General features: G+C 44.3%; 1 protein-coding gene across 1 annotated transcript in view; it reads right to left on the reverse strand.

The window, feature by feature from the left end:
* Nucleotides 1-22,142, reverse strand: part of PAPPA (pappalysin 1) — a 268,195-nt gene that overhangs the window by 116,499 nt on the left and 129,554 nt on the right. Inside the window, exon 9 of the mRNA XM_062207691.1 lies at nucleotides 18,811-18,902. Coding sequence (XP_062063675.1) covers nucleotides 18,811-18,902 — 92 coding nt within the window. The remainder of the gene's footprint in view (nucleotides 1-18,810; nucleotides 18,903-22,142) is intronic.

The following is a 22,142-nucleotide window of genomic DNA, read 5'->3' on the forward strand; positions in this document are numbered from 1 at the left end:
GTTGACCCAACAAATTGACACTCTAGTTTATGGCGCCAGTAACCATCCTAGGCTGTCGTCATGAGTTGCCAAGGCTATGGAAGCCTTCCAAGTTTGCCGACTCTGATCATATTTAGACAAGGTCATAAAAGACAGAGTGAGGATAGTAACCAATGATCCTAAGAGTGGCATTTACCAGGTTTGAACAATTATACAGCATTAAGTGGGGAAGAGGACCATCAGTACACACATGTTGGGAGTAGAGCCATTGGTGGTAGAGTAGAGGTTATGATTACAAAGGAATGAGGCCCAAGTGCACTAGACAGGGCTTTTTCTAACCATACTATTCAAAATATTGCTATCTTCATTCTACTTTTTCTCTACCCCATTAGTTTATTTTATTCCCTTCATAGCATTATCTTTCTTTGCAAATGTTTACATGGTCAGTGTATTTTCTCTAATATAGAATGGTAACTCCATGAGAGGAGAAACATAGGCTATTTTTGTCTATTCAGATTCTATTACATAGAAGACAATTGGCAAATATTTGTTGAATGGGTGAAAGAAGGTTTAGCACTGCCAGGATCTTTAGGAACAATTTAGTCTACATGTTTCTATTTTCCAATTTTTCAGTTGTGAAAAAGAAAGGTGAAATAACTCACTGAATGTTGAAAAATTAATTGTTGGAAGCCAAATTCTGACTGGCTAATTAGAGCTCATTATATATAAATATGGGAATGTAATGTCAAATAGAATTTGATATATGAAAAAATGCACGTATGTGAGCATAAAAAATAATCTGTGCATTTGAAAGTTGGTATATACACATATGAATATCTATTCTTCAACCCAGTAAAGCAAGCTGCCATTGTTCTGCTAAGTTATTCATAAAATTCCAACCAAGACAGTCTTTTTTTTTTTTTTTTTGACAGGCAGAGTTAGACAGTGAGAGACAGAGAGACAGAGAGAAAGGTCTTCCTTTTTCCGTTGGTTCACTCTCCAAATGGCCCTACAGCTGGGCGCGCTGCACCGATCCAAAACCAGGAGCCAGGTGCTTCCTCCTGGTCTCCAATGCAGGTGCAGGGCCCAAACACCTGGGCCATCCTCCACTGCACTCCCAGGCCACAGCAGAGAGCTGGACTGGAAGAGGAGCAACCGGGACAGAATCCGGTGCCCCGACCGGGACTAGAACCCCCGACACCACAGGCAGAGGATTAGCCTAGTGAGCTGCAGTGCCGGCCCAATACAGTCTTTAGCACAAGTGGATACTGTGCTACCAGTGGGCCAAGGACTTGAGGATAAATAAGGGTACCACATGAAAACCAAGCCAGTTAGCACAGTCTGGCATAGCTGGTCATGACTAAGATGACCTCAGTGTGCCTGGTTCTTCATTGGGTTGCCATGCAGAAGCCAGAGTGTCAAGATGGATCCCTCCCACCCCGTGCTCTGATTGGTTTGGCCTGCTACAAAGATCTCCTGCCATATGGTTCAGAGACGTTGGAAAAGATGAAGCATTCAAGTCACACAGCATCTTTAGTTTCCAAGTTGGTGTCATACATTGCAGTGCTGTGAAGGGCAGAAATCAGGCAATGGGCAGGATTACGCCTGGGTAAGTTTTCTTTCTCTTATAAGGTGACTTCAAAAAATTAATGAAAAATTTTAAAGAAGTCTGTTTTGGTGCAAAAATTTTCAAATCCATGGATCATTTTTTAAATGTGCATTTTCTATTAACATTTTGGAGATCCCTGGTTTGTGATTGGTAGGCTACATTTTTCAGCCCTTGGAATAGATTTTGAATCTCTGTGTTAGTTGGTTTGTATTCTGAAACTATATTTTGTTCTTTTAGGCATATGTTTATATGTCTCAACCATCTCCCCAACCCCCATGTATTTACTTTCTGCTAACAAGAAAAGGAGAAGGGAAGGAGAGGGGAAGAGGGCAGAGGCAAGGAAGGGAAGGAAGGAGGGAGGAAAAGGAGGTAAAATTGGTCCTAAATCTTTTGAGGTAAGCTGGGACATTTGAAAATTTCAATCCAAACCACTCTTTTGATCAGAGATGATAAATGTCATCATAACTTTTCATCTTCAAAAACAATTCCAAGGAACTGTGTCACTCTGAGGTCAGTTTCCAGCAACTGGAAGAGGTATTTGCCCAAACACAAGCTGGAGATTATAGATTGCACTCCTGGCTGTAGATCCTAGAACATAGGCTGGAGATGTCTCATTGGTCCTACCTGGACCAAACATGGCTGAGCAGATCAATACTGGGGAGCTAGAATATGTTCTAAAAGTGGAACCCTGGATAGGGTAGGGCCCTGGCTACCCACTAGCAATGCTCATACAGGTGTAGAGATGGTTAACTTGAAGGAGAAAAAGCTCAGAAACTATGGTTGATCGAAAAGGAAACTGGATGCCTCAGAAGCTAGTGAGTTTTTCATTCAACATTTTCCAGCAGAGGTTGGATGAGGATTTACAAGGTGTAATCTTGTCCCTGCTTGCCTTTGCCACCTGTTTTCTTCTTGTCTAAAACACTGTAGTCCAAGCTCCAGCCAAACTGAACGTTGTGGCTCTTCCTTAAATGTACCATATTCCCTCTCATCTCCCCTCCTTCCCACGTGCTTTCCCAGGACTATTACCCAATTACACTATATTCATAGCTTAACCAGATACTCCTGGAAAGCGCTCTGCAAATCCACCTCCAACAGAACTAGTTGCTCCTCCCTATGTGTATTCCTATAACCTCATTCAGTATTTGATACATGAATATGTGGATGACTTGTTACATGCTGGGTGCTGTGTTAAATGTTTCAAATCTGCTACATAAAATCATTTAATCCTAGAAGAGCCTTGTGTGTTTGATGCTATTATTATCCCCATTTTACAGACAAGAAACAGGTTAAGTCTTTGTTCAAGGTTTTGCAAGTGCCAACATCAAGAATCAAATCCGGAGTAGTTTGACCCCCAAATCCATACCTGTCTTCCTACCCATGCTGCCCTATTCACATCTTTTGTGTGGATGGAGACACTGAGGAGGCTCTAATGAGAGAAGTTGATCGGATTCTCTCTGGGATGCCTGGTGATTTTGTGCTACTTGGGGGCATAGGGGTCCGATGGAGCTGTCGTCACATCTTGACTTTCACTAATTAGCCGGGTGCCTCTGAGCAGCACACTTGCACCCGAGCCTCCAGTTTCCTATTCAGCAAACTGCTGAAATAACAACTACCTTCCCAGACATTAGGAGGCTGCGCGAAGCTGTATAGAAAGCACATAGCGTTATTCCTAGCATTGGAAATAATACGACACTGCTACCTTGAGCCACAGTTTACACTGCACGATCTTAGTAACTTCTGTTTTGGTTAAACGTTTTCAATTTTTTAGAAGTGGAATCCCAGTTGTTGTTAAGTGATTGAACATGAGGGGCCCAGCCTCCGGGCCCACAGTCCATTAGGGAGTTTACGAGGCGAGAGGGGGACCTTGAGCTCAAGTACTCCCTTCAGACACAATACTTACAAAGCCATCAATTTCCTTAACAAAGCGCATTGGCTTAAATGCCCCCTTAAAGCGGTGTTATTTACAGAGTGATCCACTTTCTTTTGAATTCTCAGCCTGGGGGGTAGCATACCTGCAGTTCTTCCCACTATTACTTAATTAGGCTCACGTCCCAAAAGGATGCTAGTCCTTCTGGACTGGTGCGTGCTATTCACAAGCAGCTCAATTTAGGGTGATAAGAGAGTTCTACAGGGGCGATCTAAATAACCACTGAAACCACTGGTTCTGCACACCCCTGCTTCTAGGATTCTAACGTGCCTGGTCCATGCCAAGGAGTTATGGCCACTGTCAGTACAGACAGACGAGGGTTACTATTTGAGACTGTCTCAATGCAGAGGTAAGATAAGGGTCAAAAGAGCATTAATGGCAAGCATTTGTACAGTACTTTCTAGCCCTGAGGTATATCAATGTAATAATGTTGTTGTTTTATTGATGAGGAAACCAAGGTAGTCCCCATCACTTTTGCTGCAGATCTAGGTTCTGGATGAAAGCAATCCAGCTCTGGCATCACTACCATCCTGAGGCGGCAGAGCTGGGATTTCCTGCCTACAATGATAGCTAGAAAAAAGCAAGTGTCATATTCAAACCGAGGTTTGTCTGCCTCTGACGACCAGTGAAGCTCGTCTACACTTAGTTGCCTGAAAAATAAAACTTTCTCTGAAGAAATATATCCATCTTTCACTCATTCTGTATTTTCTGAGCTGCAAATTATTTGCCACGTCTTGGCTAAATCCTAGGAAATCCGATGAATTTAAGGGAGTCTGAGCACTCCAGGACTCAGTCTTTAGTGACAAGGGAATACATAAAATATGACTGCACACTATTTTATTCTGACATACCAGAGGTTGCAGGAGCACACAGGATGGACCCCCAACGAAATCTTGTGCAGATTTGAGAAGGCTTCTCTTAGCAGGATTGAGCAGAATTTCTCAGAAGAGGAATGGGTACATGATGGGGAACATATTCCAGGCAGGGGGACTGAGAACAAATGAAAGGATGCTTTAGGGGCCATCGCTGTGGCAAAACGGGTAAAGCCGTCCCCTGCAGTGCCAGCATCCCATATGGGCACCGGTTATAGTCCCAGTTGCTCCACTTCCGATCCAGCTCTCTGCTATGGCCTGGGAAAGCAGCGGAAGATGGCCCAAGTCCTTGGACCCCTGCACCCACATGGGAGACCAGGAAAAACATCCTGGCTCCTGGCTTTGGATCATCGCAGAGAAAAACCTCTTTCTCTCTCTGCCTCTCCTTCTCTCTCTGTGTAACTCTTTCAAATAAATAAATAAACCTCTAAAAAAAAAAAAAGATGCTTTAAACAAGGAAGTAGGTGTAAACCACAGGAGATGCTGGAACACAAAATGCAAATTACAGGATCAGGCCATGAAAAGTTTGAATGACATAGTAAAGAATTTAGATTTATCTAAATGGCCCTGTGGAGCCACCTGGCACTTTCAAATAGAGAGTGACGAATGGCAGGCAAAGATGGTGAACCAGGAGCTTGTTAAGAGATTTCTTGCAATAATGTAGGCAGGAGCTGAAGGTAGCTTTGAGTATAATAATAGGAAGAGTTCAGAGCGAATGATTGGGGGAAAGGAGAATTGGAAGACTGGCGGTTGTTTGGATGTGGGGAATGACAAGGAAGGAAGTACTGAAGATGTTTTCCGCCCATCTTTCAATCTCAGGTCAATTGGTCGCACTGCCAGTTGCAGCAGATGTGGGGAGACAGATGGTTAGCTTCCTGTTCCATGTATTGCATGTGAATACCTGTGGGGCACCTATGGACAGCAGCAAGATACGCAAGTCCTTAGCTCAAGAGAGAGGTTCAGGGTGAAGACAGATATTTTGAAATCTTTAGTTTTAAATGATGAGCTCAGGGAGAGATCATAGAATGAGAAGTGTGCCCATTACATTTCTCTGGGGAGTGGTGATATTTAAAAGATGGGCAAAAGAAGGAGGTCGGTGAGCAATCCTCAGAGAAGTTAAGGAAAACAGGAGGAGGCTAACACTTCAGAGGCTCTGGGAGTTCAGAATTTCAAGCAAGAGCCAGACTAAATCAAGCAAGAAAAACACTGAAATATGTCTGCTTTGTCATGCTATTTAATAAAATCACCCTCACACTTTTCTTGAATGATGAGTCTCAAATTTTTGTCAGATCTCTTCCAGGGATGGGGTGCTCTCTACTTGTAAGAACTCAATTATTATTTTCAGTTACCGTCATAATTGATATTCATTATCTGAAGGGTAAGAAGCCTCTCAAGCATTACAAACATGGCATCCTCCGTGCCTACTATGAATCTGGCACAAAAGAGGTCTTCAATAAATAAAAGCTTATGTGATGAATAAATTCATAAATGAAGGGAAGGATATCTCGTAGCAATCCTATGATGTAAGAATTTTGCTTTCATTTCTCACATGGAGAAGGATTTATGATATTCAAGGAGGAAGTCTGGAGCAGAGAATTGGTCCCTGCACTTCAGGAGCAGGTCCACTGGCTTTTCTTCCCACTCTGTCCATTTAAGAGTTCTCTTGGCAAAAGGCATAAATGCAAATGGGAAAGTCGAGGGACTTCGGAAGCTCATGCAGCCCTTTTCTTGGTAATTAGGCTGAACTCAGCTTACATGCATGGTTTTGGACTCACAACTCGGGGCCAGCTCCAGCCAGAACCTTCTTAGTCCTGCCAATGGAGGCTGATAGTTTTATTGAACCTTATGGATAATTTGGACCTGGTTGCTGACTGGTGTTGAAAGCTAGAATCACTCTGATTTCTCTTCGGGTCAGTTTGCCAAGAGTACTTTTTTGGCCCTTGAAGAGCAGGGAGGTTGATCTTCTTAACAGTCTGCTCCCAGAACATCCTGCTTCTGCCCAGAAGCCACCATTTGTTACAGTATCAGATGCAGTCACTCATCTCTGCTTAACTGTACCTGTGAAAGAACCCTGAAGTGTTGCGCCTGGTCTTATCTGAGTCCAGCTGCCCAGAAAACATTTCACATACTCACCAACCTCACACCAGGGGTTTTACGGTGCCCCTGGCATCCTTTCACACTCATGCCTTCATATCTTTATTTTATTTTAAGATTTATTTTTATTTATCTGACAGAGTTACAGAGAGATGCAGAGACAGAGAAAGAGAAAGGTTTTCCATCCGCTGGTTCACTCCCCAAATGGCCACAACGGCCAGAGCTGAGCCAATCAGAAGCCAGGAGCCAAGAGCTTCCTCTGGGTCTCCCACACGGGTGCAGGGGCCCAAAGACTTGGGCCATCTTCTGCTGTTTTCCCAGGTGCATTAGCAGGGAGCTAGATTGGAAGTGGAGCAGCTGGGACTAGAACTGGTGCCCATATTGGATGCCGCTGCTGCAGGCCAGGGCTTTAACCCATTGAGCCACAGTGCTGGCCCTGCCTTCATATCTTTAATGATACTGTCTTTGGAAGCCCTCCAGTGAGGATATTCTACTGTCCTTTCCATCTGCATTCTGCACAGCCCAGAGCTTTGTATGCAGCAGGTGCTTTATAAGGACTAACACTAGCATGAGATGAGCAGGTTGCATTTATTTCCATAAGTCTGCTACATCACCATGGCCACTGCATGGAGGGCAGAGAAGGTGACCATGGCACTTCAGAACAGAGCTGCACACCCTGGCCAGGGGCATTTTGTTGGACTGGGAAATTAAAATAGAAAACCTAGTCCTTTAATAATCACTATAATTTTGGGTTTGCTTTATGCTAATTTCTCTTTGGTACTTCATCAGTATCAACCTAGAGATAGCTGGCTTTCAGTTTCTCCCTCTGTTAAGTATTTAATGATCTGTAAACAAACACTTCAGACAGTGTTTCTTAAAGAGACCCCAGGATTCTTTTGTTATGTGAAGATTTCCTTCATTCTTAAGCTGTTTCCTTTCTCATTATCTGTTTGCTGCCAGGCTGTTCAGCTCTTAAGAGTACACATTTTATTAGATAATCTTAATGGTAGAAATGTAGTAGCATAAATTAGTAGTTAAGCCTGAGGGCTTAACAGCCACACTTCCAGGGCTAGAGACCCTTACTAGCTTGAGTAAGTGTCTTAACATCTCTGTGCTGGATTTTCTTATCTGTAAAGCCTATATAATGGAAAGCCATCTCATAGATGCAATGTAATTAATCAAAGGAGTTAATAAAGAGCATTGAATTAGTAACTATTAATTTAAGTAAATGAATAGGGCGTTATTTGTAGCATTATGACTATTATCTGATTTGATGAGATAAAAAGCAGTGTGCATATAAATGTAAATATATAAACATATTTACACAAAAACACTCAAGTAGGCATATATATGTTTATTAGGGTACTTCAGAAAATTTGAGGAAAAAATGAACATTTTATTTTGGTGTAAAAAATTAAAATCGATGCATAGTTTTTATATAATATGCATTTCCATGAATATTTGAAGACCCCTCCTAAGCATGGATTTCAAGAAATTTTGCACTAGAATAAACTTATCTTAATTTCCATTCTCCTCAAGCTTTTTGAAACACCACTGTGTGTGCAATACCCTTGTGTATGTAATACTGGTCTTACTTGTTCTGAAGGCCTAATACTTGGAGGAGGGCATCCAGTTACTGTCATTTTGCAGTAGGGCATATAGATACTGGTCCAAATCACAACTCTGCCACTTAATAATCATCTACTTAGACTCTTCCTGTGTAGAATGAGGGCGGCGTCTCAACTTCCTGCAGCCTTGTTTGCATCAGGGAGGGAAGTGTCATGTGCTACGCTGGCCTGGCAGGGCATGTGCCACCCAGAGAAGGTTGTTTCTCCCCTGGTGGTTTCCCAGCTCAATACATACTTATTGAGTGGAGGCCACTTTTTCAAATGTCACTTGAGCCGTGATAGGGGTGGTGGTGGGAAGTGGGGTTCTGTTGTGTCAGGTGGAGAGTAGGGGTAACAAAACTTGGTTGCTGGGTGCTGTGGCTTCCCTGTAAGTATCAACGCACTCCTTCAGTAAGTGCAAGAAGCATTTGGGATGCTGCCTGTGCCTGCTAGAAGGTCAGATTTTTGCATTCTTCTAGGTACTCTGCACTCTGCCTAAGTGTCATTTGCTTCAGTGCATCAGACAATAGACAGACGTGATGACTGTTTGCTGGGGACATAGAGACGGACAAGATAACTTCCTTCCAGGGTGAAGAACACAGATGTGTAAATGGACGATGTGAGGAGTCAATAGAATTACCCTCATGATAGTATAGGCCCAGCAGTGAGAGAGAGAAGCACTCCCTGTCTCTCATGCCCTCCCATCTGACTTGATCTGTCTCATTGACTATTCCTTTATCCACCCATACTCTCATCCACCTAAGCCAATAATTTTGCAACATATCCCGTACAGGGTCAGTAAGTGTTCTGGGTTGGTGGGCCATACAAGGTCTCGGTTAGAACCATGTCATTCTGCCCTTACAGTGGCAAATATGTAAACAAAACGGCATAACTGTGTTTCAAGAAAACTTTTATCTACCAAAGCAAGCAGCAGGCTAGGTTTGGCTGTGAACAATAGTTTGCTGACTGGTATTGTGTGCCACAATGCTGACTTTGCTTTCCATCTTCCAAAGCTCATCCCTGTCTTGAAGAATGAACAGTCTGACTTCTTGCTGTTTCCACGCTGTCATCCTGCTCCACACACCCCTAATGTGTCCACTTCCTACTTAACCTTTGCATTTCAGGTTAAAGGAAGACTCTGTGTGCCCAGCATGTTAAAGAAGCTCTTGGGCTACACACTTCCAAGTATTTCTACTTAGTGGCATTTTCAATCACAACATTTAAACAATTATTGGTGTCAATTTCCCAATCTCTCTGTTCTTCCTTCTTCACTACTGTTTCCCTTGAAACCAGCACAGTGCTTGGCACACAGCAGGCATCAATAAATGTTGACTGACTGACCAACTGACAGAGCTCAGTAGCCAATTTGCACCATCTTCTGCTTGTGCCTGGCTGCACGTGTGAGAGCAAGCAACTGATTTTTCTTGCAGGCTCTCACAGTGAGTGAGGTTTTCACACAATCCTGACTGCCCATCCATCATTTTATTTTAAGCACATTACAGCTCTGTCCAAAAAAGAAAAGGAGGATACAATTAGGTCTATAGCCCTCACTTGCTTAATATTTCAATTTCCCCCAGGGCACTCCCTTCAAGTGGAGATCACAGCTCATGAATATTAAATATCTCTTCTAACCCAACATGGACTCCAAGAAACAGCAGAGAGCCAGGAGCTAGGAAAAGGCCCCAACACCCAGCCCAGAGGCCTCTTCCCTCTCCCAGTCTACCTCGGTCATAATTGGCACAGATACACACCAAGACACATGTATGTACAGATACATTTCTGGTTACTTCGAATGCCGTAAAGAAGTCCTTGGTGCTTGGCTACCCAAATTCACCTGCCTTGGACTCTGGCTGCCTTTTAAAGGTCCACATCAAAGTCTGGTCTTGATTCTTCATATTCAAGCAAGTTCCAAATGGGTTCCCTGAGCCTGACCCCTTCCTGACAGTCAGGAAGCTGACCTGGGCTGAGGGCTAGAATCCCTGCTTTCTGGCGTCAGAGGCCACCCCGTTCCTTTTCATTCCAGCCCTGACTCTCTGTGGGGTAGGCCTCCCAGGTTTGCAAAGGAGGTGGTAAACCCTTCGTCTGGGGCACGATGGGCAGCTTGATCCTAACGGTGCTGACTCAAGGGTGTTTGAATGCATCCATGAGACCTCCCTGCGGAGACCTCAGATCTTTGGTCCTGCCCGCACTTCAGCCTTCCGCCCCATCGCCTCCTTTTCCTGCTCTTTTGTCCCCTCTGTGACCCCCTTTGACCCCTCTGGGTGAATGGAATTCCTTTATCCTCCCCAAGCCCTCGTTTCTTTTAAAATGCACAGTTTTTAAAACAATAACAATCTGGGATTTAAATTCTAGAAATCAGAGCCCCAAAAAAGGCTCAGGGAGTGCTTCTAATTCACACACATCACTCTATCGCAGGAAACGGAGAACTACGAGGTGCAGTCACTTTGCAAAAGGCACTACAGGAATGTAGTGGCAGAACCCAGTGGAGAATCATTCTTGTCAGGGAAGGGTTTTGGCTCCTCTCTGGGTGCAGCAGGAGGGAGGGGAAGATGGCGTCCTAATGACAGAACTCCTTGAGTCTCCATTAATTACCGGGCTCTGTGCTAAACCTTCTAGAGGAAGAATAGACAGAACTACAGGTGTACAGAAGAGGAAACTGGGACGCAGAGAGCTTGGGAGACGTGCAAGACGGCCTGGGTAGTGACTGCAGCCGACAGACATCTGGACAAAGCAAGGCTCCTCTGTCCCCAGCACTCTGCCAAAAGTGTAGGAGTAAGTGCCAAACTCATTCTATGCTAAAAAGCAATGAGGCTCCTGCCAATGGTGATCTGTTAAAATTTAAAATACAGCCCCAAACACACAATGACTGCGTTGAGTGCATAGGCTTTATGCAGTAGAACCTTTATAGGGTGATAATAATGGGAACCTACTGCTTTTCATGATTCGTGAAAGGGCACAAGAAGGAAATATGTGCTCACTTTTGTTTCTTGCTGTGACTCAAGGGCACCAAACAGAAAGAGTGGAAAAGAGAACCTGTCTCTTGTGTTATGGAGAGTTTGGGGCAGGCAGATAGGATCTGAAGTCTTCCTCTCTGACCTACCAGGCTGCATCAATTTGAACTATGCACTTAAACCCTCAGCGCCTCAGCTTCCTGAGCAGCAAGGTTGGTATAATTATTCTGACTCTACAGAGTTGCTAGGAGAATGACTGGAATCATTTCTTTAAAGAAGAGTTCTTAGCCCAGAACTGGCATAGTCGGGTGCCTAGTAGAGAGAAACACTGCGCGGCTAAGCAAGCAGACTCTGCAGATGCACTGCAAATCCCACTTCTGCTGTTTTGAGCTGTGTGGCTTTGGGAAAGTCACTGAACCTCTCTGAATCACAGTCTTTTCCTCTACAAAACTGAGATTATACCATTATTTGTCTCATAGGATTGTCAAGAGGATTGATTATATTATTAATATAGATTATTAATGTAAATTAATTAACAATGTTAATGACAGCAGTAGTAGCAAACAGATACAACCCATTTTACTGATGGAAAAACTGAGCCCTCTAGGCCAAGCTTTCCACTTTGAATCCATTTTCTGAGCAAATGCCATCTATCACACTGCTGGTGCTGAGCACCACAACTATCCCAGTTGATTGATTATCACCATTGCTGCCTTTATCACTACCACCAAACCCCCCCACTCACGTTTCTCCCTCTTTTTTTAAAAGATTTATTTATTCATTTACTTATTTTAAAGCCAGAATTACAGAGAGAGGAGAGGCAGAGAGAGAGAGAGAGTGAGAGAGGGAGGGGAGGAGGGAGAGATACCATCCACTTTTTCTCTCCTCAAAAGGCCACAATGGCCAGGGCTGGGCCAGGCAAACCCAGAGGCCAGGAGCTTCATTTGGGTCTCCCACGTGAGCACAGGGGCCCAAGTACTTGAGCGATTTTCTGCAGCCTTCCCAGATGCAGTAGCAGGGAGCTGGATCTGAATGGGACAGCCAGGACTTCAATGGGCACCCGTATGGGATGCCAGCATCACAGGTGGCAGCTTAACCAGCCATACCACAGTACCAGTGCCTCTCCCTCTTTTTTTTTTTTTTTAAGTCTATCTTCAAGCCAAAGAAAGCTTTGTTTCATGAAAGTGTTTTGGGGAAAGTTACTATGTTTTCCACAGGGAAGGTCTGAATGAATGCATGCAGCCAAGGGAAGTTCTAATTTTTTTTATTAAATTTTAATTTTTTTGTAAGGTGAGAGGTGGATCATCTATTATGATTTCACATTGTTAGAAAGAAAAATAATAATAAATGCAGTTCCCATCAGAGCCCATTCTTCTCTACCCTCTCCCCCACCCCACCAGCAGATGCTGTTTTCCTTTTCAGCCACTGTTGTTCTAAAGTCTCCTTGGAACATGCACCAAGAAGGTCTGGCGATTCATCTTCTTGTTTTCCTTTCTCGCCTTGGCTCAGAGCAGCCAGGGCAGCCTGACAGAGGTGCCACTAGGCTTGGTGACCCCCCTGCCCTTTGCGGTAACTGGTGGGGAGGCAGATTGATCCCTGGTCCTCCCCCTTATCTGCCTCACACACTAGAAGGGAGGGAGCTGGCTGGAGGGGGTGCTAATTGAGTTACTGGCCCTGCCTGGCTCTAACACAGGGCTGAGGAAGCTGTGTCAAGGATCGGAGACAAAGTGATGCTGATGGCAGCAAATGGGGGAGCGGAGAAGCGCAGGGAGGGAGGGAGGAAGAGAAAGAGACAAGCAGGGACTGCTTGCAGGTCTGTGAAACACGGCGTGGGGGGCTCTCTTCCTTTGTTTTCCCAACTATATATCAGCATCAAGCAGGACTTGAAACCCTAGTGCCTTTACATAGCTGACAAATCAGGAACTCCTCGGTGTCCAAAGGCATAGAAGCCCAGTCAGCCTCGTTTCACAGAAAGAGAAACTGAGGCTGTAAAACTCTAAGCAGCAGGCAGGAGGAATCTACATTTAAATTGGCACCTGGTCCCAGCTGCTCCGAAAAACACAGTTGGTGAAATCTGAAGGGAGCATGGGTTTCCTGTAATGGGTTAAATGGACTCTCAGAGAGGAGCACGCTTCTAGTACTGGCTCGAGATATATGACCAAGTGTAACCCCTGTTGGGGATCCTTCACATTTTGTCTGACTAATTTGACCGTTACCTTCCCTCCTTCAGCTTTTATCAGCAGCCTGTCTGTGGTTCATGACTCAGTGCTTTGGCAACAGAGTTCCCAGCACTCTGAACAATGCCTCCAGCCAGTGCCTGTTGGGGGGGAATTATCATTTTACTGATACCACGTTTTTTAACTGGAATCTCAGGCCTGGTATATGTTATATTTTTAAAGGGGGCGGGGGGAAGGACAAGATAATTTCCACATTGCAAGGGGATGTAGCTGGCATTGCCTAATAATCCTTGTGGGTGGTGTTTGCTTGAATAAGCAACTTACTATACACTGTGAGCTGGGGGGCTGGGGGTGGTGAGGTGGGAAAGTAAAGTTCCCAGAGTGTTGTGTAATAACACACTGACACCTTGGGGATACTTCCCCATGAGTGGGCTTCTGAAAAGTGACTGGGAATGGCACCAAAAACATGCCCCTCCCTCCTCAGACTGCTGTTATTGACCTGGGGAAAACAGCCCTTCTCAATGGCCAGTAGTGATGATGAAGATGATGATGATGAGGGAGGAAGAAGGAGCGGTGGTGGGGGAAAGAGACTGAAGATGAGGAGGTGAAAAAAGGTGGAGGGGAAGAGGAAGAAAAAAAGAAGGGAGGAAGGTAGGGTAGGGAAGTGGAAAAGGGGGTAGGGAGGATGAGAGGAAGTGATTCTAATGGGGAAATAGAGTAGAAAAAACATTCAAATGGGGAGTAAAGTAGGTATCCTCCTTGGCCCATTATTCAGTATGGCTCACACTGCTTTGAGCTGTATGAAATTGGTCATGTTAATATACTAGTGGAAACAGAAAATAGGAGACCCACATATGGAAATAGGAGACCTCACATAAGCTCACCTTAAACAAAGGTGCACAATACAGAGCACACCACCTATGGGTGTTGACAAAGGGTGGTGGTTGTTCATACCTTGCCTCCCCGTCTCAACCCCTTCAACACACACACTGAGAAAAGCAAGAATTAATGTGCATCCAGAACACCCAACCTGCTAGGAATGAGGCTAGCCTAACAGTATCTTAGAATGATACTTTTATCTCGGATTCTAAGTGACAATGAACAGAAACCAGCTTGACAGAACTTCACCAAACGCACATGCATACACATGGACACACAACCCAAACCCCCTCAAACACATAAAATCTATACAAAGAATATTGGGTGCCTATGGGAGACTATGTGGGAAGGCTGAGAGGCCAGGCTCACAGACAGGGTCTGAAGCCCAATTTCAAGCGCACATTGAGGCCACACAGTGGTCTTGTGAGAAGATCCAGAGTGCTCTCTGTACACTTAGCTATGATTCTAGGTCTGTCCCTGGGACTGTCTCTGTAGTGCCAGGTCTGTCCTTGGTACTGTACCCATGGTGCTAGGTCTGTCCCTGAAAGCTGACATAGATTGCAGCCACTCCCAGCACCTTCATAAAAAATGGTTTCTATAGGGTCTCCATGTCTTATCCCCCTTAGCTACTGCTGCAAAGACTTGGATTGGTACGCCTGATTGGGAGGCATAGGGAAAGTCTAGACCAGGTGCCACTCAGGAAAAGGGGAGACTGGGAGAATGGATGCTTGCATTCTCAACAGCTGTAATGGGGACAGGTTGGGTTCTGTTTCACTAGGTAACTGCTCCCTAGATGTAGGAAGGAGAGTTGACTAGTAAGCATCCCAAAATATTGGTAAAGATCACCCACAGTTGGTTCCTGGGACTTTATTTTCTATATGAGAACATTCAGGCTTAGCCATTGGCACAGGAGCCAGGTCTATTCTCTGGACCACTGTCCCAGCAAATGTGATAACAAGAACAACATTCACCTCAGCAAAGCCTCCCACATTCAGTCGTCATTTCTCTGACTCATTAAAGTGGGATCTGCTGGGAGCCAACACCCACTGTCAGTTCTTCAGCTGTCCCCCCTAGAGGAACAGAGTTTTGTAGAGTGCAGCTATTGAGTTTGTCCTTGGAACGGAGTCCCAGAAACTCAAATCTCTGAACAGACCCCATTCTTCCTGGAATACCTATGTCTCTGTGTATGCACATAATGGGATTCTGATTGGACAGCAAATGACATAGTTGAGGTCATTCTTCCTATACAAATACCACTCATTACCCAGGGAGAGTAAAGAGGAATCTCCTGTCTATACCACCAACAGTTTTGTATCTTTTTTTTTTTTTTTTTTTGGACAGGCAGAGTGGACAGTGAGAGAGAGAGAGAGAGAAAGGTCTTCCTTTGCCGTTGGTTCACCCTCCAATGGTCACTGCGGCCAGCGCGCTGCGGCCAGCGCACTGCGCTGATCCGAAGCCAGGAGCCAGGTGCTTCTCCTGGTCTCCCATGGGGTGCAGGCCCCAAGGACCTGGGCCATCCTCCACTGCACTCCCAGGCCACAGCAGAGAGCTGGCCTGGAAGAGGGGCAACCGGGACAGAATCCAGTGCCCCGACCAGGACTAGAACCAGTGTGCAAGGCGGAGAATTAGCCTACTGAGCTGTGGCGTCGGCCAGTTTTGTATCTTATTCCATTAATTGGTTACATGAAAGTTCTTCATTTATGACCCGCCCCCGCCCCCAGCTCTTACAAAACCAGGTAACTTTATCTAGTGAGTTCTGGAATCAATCTGTTGGTTTTATTTACCATATTTATTTTTATTTTATTTGAAAGACAGAGACGGGGGTGGGGAGGAAGGGAAGGAAGGAGAGAGAGAGAGAGAGAGAGAGAATCTTCCATCTGTTGGTTCCCTTCTCAAATGCCTGCAATTGTCATGGTTGGGCCAGACTGAAGCCAGAAGCCTGGAACTCAATGTGGTTTTCCCAGGTGGATGGCAGGGACCCAAATACTTGAACTCTTACTTGCTGCTTCCCAGAGTGTGTACTTACAGGAAGCTGGGTCAGAAGTGGAGGCAGGACTCGAACCCAGGAACTCCACTATGAGATGAGGGCATCAAAATAGTGCCAAGCACCCACCCCTAGTGTCAGTCTCTTTGGGTTTAAGTTCAAGCTCTACTACTTAAGTTAGTATTCTTAACTTACCACCCACATGCCTCAGCTTCCTCTTTTGCAAAAGCAGTTCAACAAAAGAATTATTATGAGAATAAGATGTTATAAATATGCTTGGTATATTATAGGTGTTCAGTAAATAGCAGTATCAGAACACTTAAAATCTGGTAGAGAGTAACAGACTATACACAAATGGATCTATGGGTCCCATCCTCTTGCTAATACCCTCAGCTTTTCTCTTTTCCTCTAAACACTCCAGTTAACACAGTTTGAAAAACCACTCATCTGGTCAAATACAGTCATTTTCACCAAAACACAATACAAGAAGCAAGGTCTGAGGAAGAAGTAAGGCATACTGGGGCTGGACTTGCAGTCTGGTGGTATTTCCTACAGCCCCCAGGACTAAATGCTGAGAATTCAGTTCTTTTCCCAAGATTTGGTGAACAACATCCTGATTTTTACCTATTCTTTTCTTCAGGTTCCAAAAGGCCAGGGTAGGAATATCCCCCACATCCGTGGACCAACGATTAACTACATTGTAGGGAAAGGGACAGACAGTAAATATTTTAGGTTTTTAGGACCACAGGGCTTCTGTTTCAAGCACTCCATTTTACTGAGAAAGTAGCGATTGACAATGTCAATGGATGAGTGGAGAGCTATTTTCCAAGAAAACTTTGCTTACAAATACAGGTAGTAGATGGGTTCTGGCCCATGGACTACTGTTTGCAGGTGATTTCCATGGATGATGACCTTCTATCTGTAAGGGACTTTTATTGTTGCGAAGTTCTAAAGCTACATAGCACATAGGTATCAGAGCCAAGGTATCTCTTGTGGGGTACCATATCCTACCTTCACCACAGCCTACCTTCTTCCCTGAAGTCCTTGCTTACGTGCCACATTAGCGTGAGTAACATAGGCATGCATTTTCTAATATGGTGGTGTGGGAGTAACGTTATTTGCCAGGAGGATTATGGTGAGGGCTGGGATTTGGTTCAAACTGAGCTCAAAACTAAGAAATTTGGTCACATGCCTTGGAGATCACACAACAGAAAGGCAGGTTCCTAGAGACCACCTAATCCAATCATTTCCATTTGCAGAAGGTAAACTGTAGGTCAGGTGAGGAAGGCAACTTGAACAGCTTTAAGCAAGTTCTGAGCACAGCTGGGACCTGACTCTGGTTTTGTTAATATTAGTCCAAGGTACTTTCTACCGGAATACTAGACTAGTATCAAGATTTTTTCAAATCAACATAGAAGTGGAGGGTGATCTCCTTTAATTAAAACTTCCAAGCCGTGTCTAGAAACTCCCCTGTCCTTCCTCTGTCTGCCTCTTCCCGTTTTCCAATCCCCATTTTCAGAGAATCTCTATGGTGTTGCTCTGTCCTCACTCCTTGCCAAGGAGATAGTAGGTTCTCAATAAATGTGCAGTGGGAATTGAATGAAAATGAAATGGCTAATGATCTTTACCTTCTCGGAGCTCACAATCTTTTGGGAAAAGAGAGGGGCTAACACCGCACCCCTGTAATGCGCTGCAGATGGGAGGATGCAATGACATATCCTTCCCTTTAGTCCTCCTAGAAAATTGCCTTTCAGTGAGAAATCTTCCCACCAGGGTTTTCATCCCCTCTGTAGCTGCCCCTTCCTTTTTTCAGATAGAGCACCTCTGTCTTTTGTACTTGCAAATGAATTGCGATTAGTTTTCACCTCCAGCCCTAGGGATTAGCTGGAGGACCTTTGATCTTCAGGTATCGATTTGCATCTTAAAGGAAGTATGATCTCATCTGGGCCAGCTCAAAATTCCATCCCTGCCCCCCAACCCCTGTCTGTTTACCAGCCCCGGGCTGGCCTGGGCCTCCCAAGTGGGGCTGAAACAGCCAGATCAGCCAGACTCTGAGAAGGCAGAGGAAACATTTCCCATCTGACTCCGGAAAGGTGGGAAAAGGACGTTTTCTTTCTAAACACAGGCTGGTCTGCTATTTCTCCTTCTTCACATCAGAGAGACTGGCCAAGGTTCTGAGCCTGCCGAGGTGACCTTGGAGGTTCCTGGGTCCTGGTTAGAGGTTATGCCAAAAAATGGGCTTGAGAATCAGATAAAATCAGGTTCAAGTCCCACTTCTGTCTTCAATCACTTCTGACCTGTGCAACTCTGAAGTTGTATAATCTCTCTGACTTTTGCTTTTTCTTTTAACACAGGCAAAAAAAAAAAAAAAAAAAAAAAAAAGAAAAAAGAAAAAAGCCTTGCACCTCTATAGGAATAGGCATCCTAGGGAGTTGGTGTGATGAAGAGCAATAATGATGCCTATAAGACAACGCTTAATTTTAAAAAACTTCCATGGCATGGTCATCCTCTATAAGAACCTAAGCTTTCGGTGGTAGTTATATCTGCTAGCTTTTTGGTGTTGTTTGGTTTTTTTCATTGCTGCATTTCATGCAGTCTGAAACAGCATTTGGCACATAGGAGGCATTCTATGCACATGTGCAACATCAAGGAGTAAATCATCACCTAGTTGTAACTGTTGTTGTTATTGTAATTGTCCAACCACATGACTGCAGACATGACAAAGACTTACCAATGCAGTTGAAGGAGACTTCTTGTTGGCAGAAGAGAGAGCAGCCATCACCATTGATCTTATTCATATCATCACATTCCTCACCTTGATCTCTGCAGAACAGATGTAGAAGAGAAATTTGCCAGATCAGCTTCAGCATCATGACTGGACATGGAAAACTCCCTTCTCCTCCAACCCAGGCCATGAACTTTCTGTGAGACCTCAGGCAAGTCCCTCTCCTGCTTGAGTCTGTATCTTCATTTTTAAAACTGAGGTTAAGAAGAGGTGTAATTTTGTAGAAATTATTTATGCATTTATTTTAGAGGCAGACACACACACATACAAACAAAGAAAGAGACAGATAGCGAGACAGAAAGCCAATCTGCCAGTTCACTCTCCTGATGCCTAAAATTGCCAATGCTGGGCCAGGGCTGAAGTCGGGCATCAGAACTCAATCTGGGTATCCCATGGGGTGGTAGGTGCCTAATAACATGAGCCATCACTACTGCCTCCCAGGGTCTGCATTAGCAGGAAACTGCAATCAGGAGCCAGAGTTCCTGATTTAATGTGAGGTGCCAACATCTTAATTGATATGCTGGATGCCTACCCCTAAAGCTTTAGACTTATAAGATACTATTCCATTTGCCTTATGTTGTGTTGGTGATGACAAAGTAGAATTCCTATTTCAAGAGCAGTATATGAGATCTCAAGTCAGTTAACAAGTCAGATGCAAGTGAGAAATGGATGAATGAATGAACACATACATGAAAAGGCCATGTTCCCTCTGTGTCTTAAGAAATCTCATGTCACTTTCATGTTTTTGATTTTAAGATGGTGGAGTTGAAGGAAAATTTGGAAGTTCTATAAAATAACTGATATTCTTTACTTGGCACCCTCCCTACTCCGCTGATAGCCTACATGGGGAGGATTTTTCACTTGTTCCAGTATAGTGGTCTTTTTCATTGGAAAGTTTTGCTTTCTCCAGTGGGTGTGTCATTTCATAGCATCAAGAACTCCAAGGCCTGTGGCATTCTGCTGTTAAGAAATAAAAATGTCAGGGCCAGCACTGTGGTGTAAGCAGAAAAAGCCGCTGCCTTCAGTGCCATCATCCCATATGGGCGCCGGTTCTAGTCCCTACGGCTCCATTTCCAATCCAGCTCTCTGCTATGACCTGGGAAAGCACTGGAAGATGACATAAGTGCTTGGGCCCCTGCACCCATGTGGGAGTCCCAGAAGAAGCTTCTGGCTCCTGGCTTCTCTCTGGCCCACGTCTGGCTCAGCTCCGGCCATTGTGGCCATTTGGGGAGTGAACCAATGGATGGAGGGTCTCTCTCTCTCTCTCTCGCCTTTCTTTTTCTGGTTCTGCCTCTCTGTAACTCTGAGTTTCAAATAAATAAATAAATCTTTAAAAAAATAAAAGTGTCTCCATCTTGCTTTTGTTGGAATTATTTGCATTATATAAGGGGGATTTTGCAGAGGTTGGGATAAGCAGAGAATGAGCAATGCTCTCTGAGTTGGGCTTAAGCAAGGAGGGGGCAAAAACAGCAAGACTGGATGGATCATTGCCTCCTGGAAAATTCCTATCCTTTTAGAACTAGAAAACTTGGAATTAGAATCCATCTCCAAATATGCTGCATGATCATGGGTAAGCCATCTGACCTTTGTATCTGATCTTTCTATCCATGACAATATAAATTTAAATCAATTAAAATGAAACAGATTAAAATTCCATTCCCCAGTCACAGTGGCCACATTTCAAATACGCAAAACGCACATGTGGCTAGTGGCTACTGTATTGGAAAGCACAGAATACATTTCCATCATTGCAGAAAATTCCATTGAACAGTACTGAGCCTCAGCCTCCTCCTAAACAGGAGGTGATTAAGCCTACTCCTGAGAGTTTGGTGCAAGAATATAATTAATGTGGCTGGAACAGTGTGTGACCCATAGTAGATGCTCAGGGATTAACAGTTCCCATTCCAACTTAGCCCTGGGAGGTCTCCCCAGGGTGTGTGGCAGTGGTCCCTCCCTCCCTAGAGACCAGTTAGGAACTGTCACAGCATGGAGGAGGTCTCAGACTTTTCCTTTCACCCAGGCAATTCACACTAGGCAATGTTTGTTGCTTTTAGGAGGTGTCAGAGTAGCAGTTGGGTGCCTCATAATCAATCTCTAAGATGGTTAGGACATTGCATTGATCTCTAAAGAGCCATCCAAGTTCCTCTCCTGTCTGCAAACCCATGGCAAAGAAGTCCACATTTTAGTTTGTCCCATCAATCTCTGCCAGTGAACCTTACAGACTGGAAATTGCTGGTGACCTTCTGCTTCTTAGCTATTTCATGGGTTATCTGGGGAGAGACATTTTTTTCCCCCTTAAACCTGGGCTGATTGCCTAAGCCACAAAGAATATTTCCAACCTGCCTTCCACCACCACCCAAACAGTATGTTCTAATGGTTTAACCAAAACATTAGGGTCACCACAAATATCTTCTAGGCATGACAGATCTATCATTAGATAGTGAGGTTCTGAGAAACCTTCTTTGACCTCAGACTGGGGTGGGTGGCCGTTCTTCTTTGTGCTCATAGATACCTAGCTCCATTCATCACAGCACTTGTCAAACTGATTGGTTTTGATTGTTCCTTGAAAATCTCCCATACCAGGCAGTTAGATGCCAAAGGAAGTGACAGAATTTTCATCATCCCAGCATCCCCCGCCTGACATAAGCTTGGGATTCAGTAGACAGCATGCAGTCATTCTTCTACCAGTCAGTTTTGCAGGTTGTCAGGTTGCAATGCATTGCTGCATTCAGATGAGATCTGGGCCCTCAGTTCACACATTGGTTCTACTCCTTAGGGGTGTGTAAACCTGAGGAAACCTCTTTAATCTCTTTTGCATTAGTTGTCTTTTCAGTAAAGAATGACAATACTTCTTAAGTTCTCCTACTTTATAAGGAGGACTCAAGGAGATAATGTAGCATAGTGTCATATGCATAGCAGAGGCTTAGGAAATACTTATAATCCTATAGTAGTTACGATAATATTCACCCAGTGCTTTCACATTTACGCTACATATGAAATCGGAACAATTTGCTGCTGTGAATCACTCATCCACTAGGGGCCTCATTGAGTGTGGGTTGGTTTTTCTTTGCAAATTCTCCTACATAGATACCAAATGAGCAAGTATTGCCCCAAGAAAAATCCTAGTAGCTGTTATCTCTCTTTCCTCCCCCAAAGTTTCCCTTTTCTTCTCTTTTTTCTTTAGGGAAACATTCAAAAGCTACATTCAGTTTTGCATAAAATATGTCAATAAGTACTCAGTGTCTGCAGGCAAATTATCAAATATTTGAACTCTATTT

The sequence above is a fragment of the Lepus europaeus genome, chromosome 12 (assembly GCF_033115175.1).
Source record: "Lepus europaeus isolate LE1 chromosome 12, mLepTim1.pri, whole genome shotgun sequence".
Taxonomy (NCBI): Eukaryota; Metazoa; Chordata; class Mammalia; order Lagomorpha; family Leporidae; genus Lepus; species Lepus europaeus.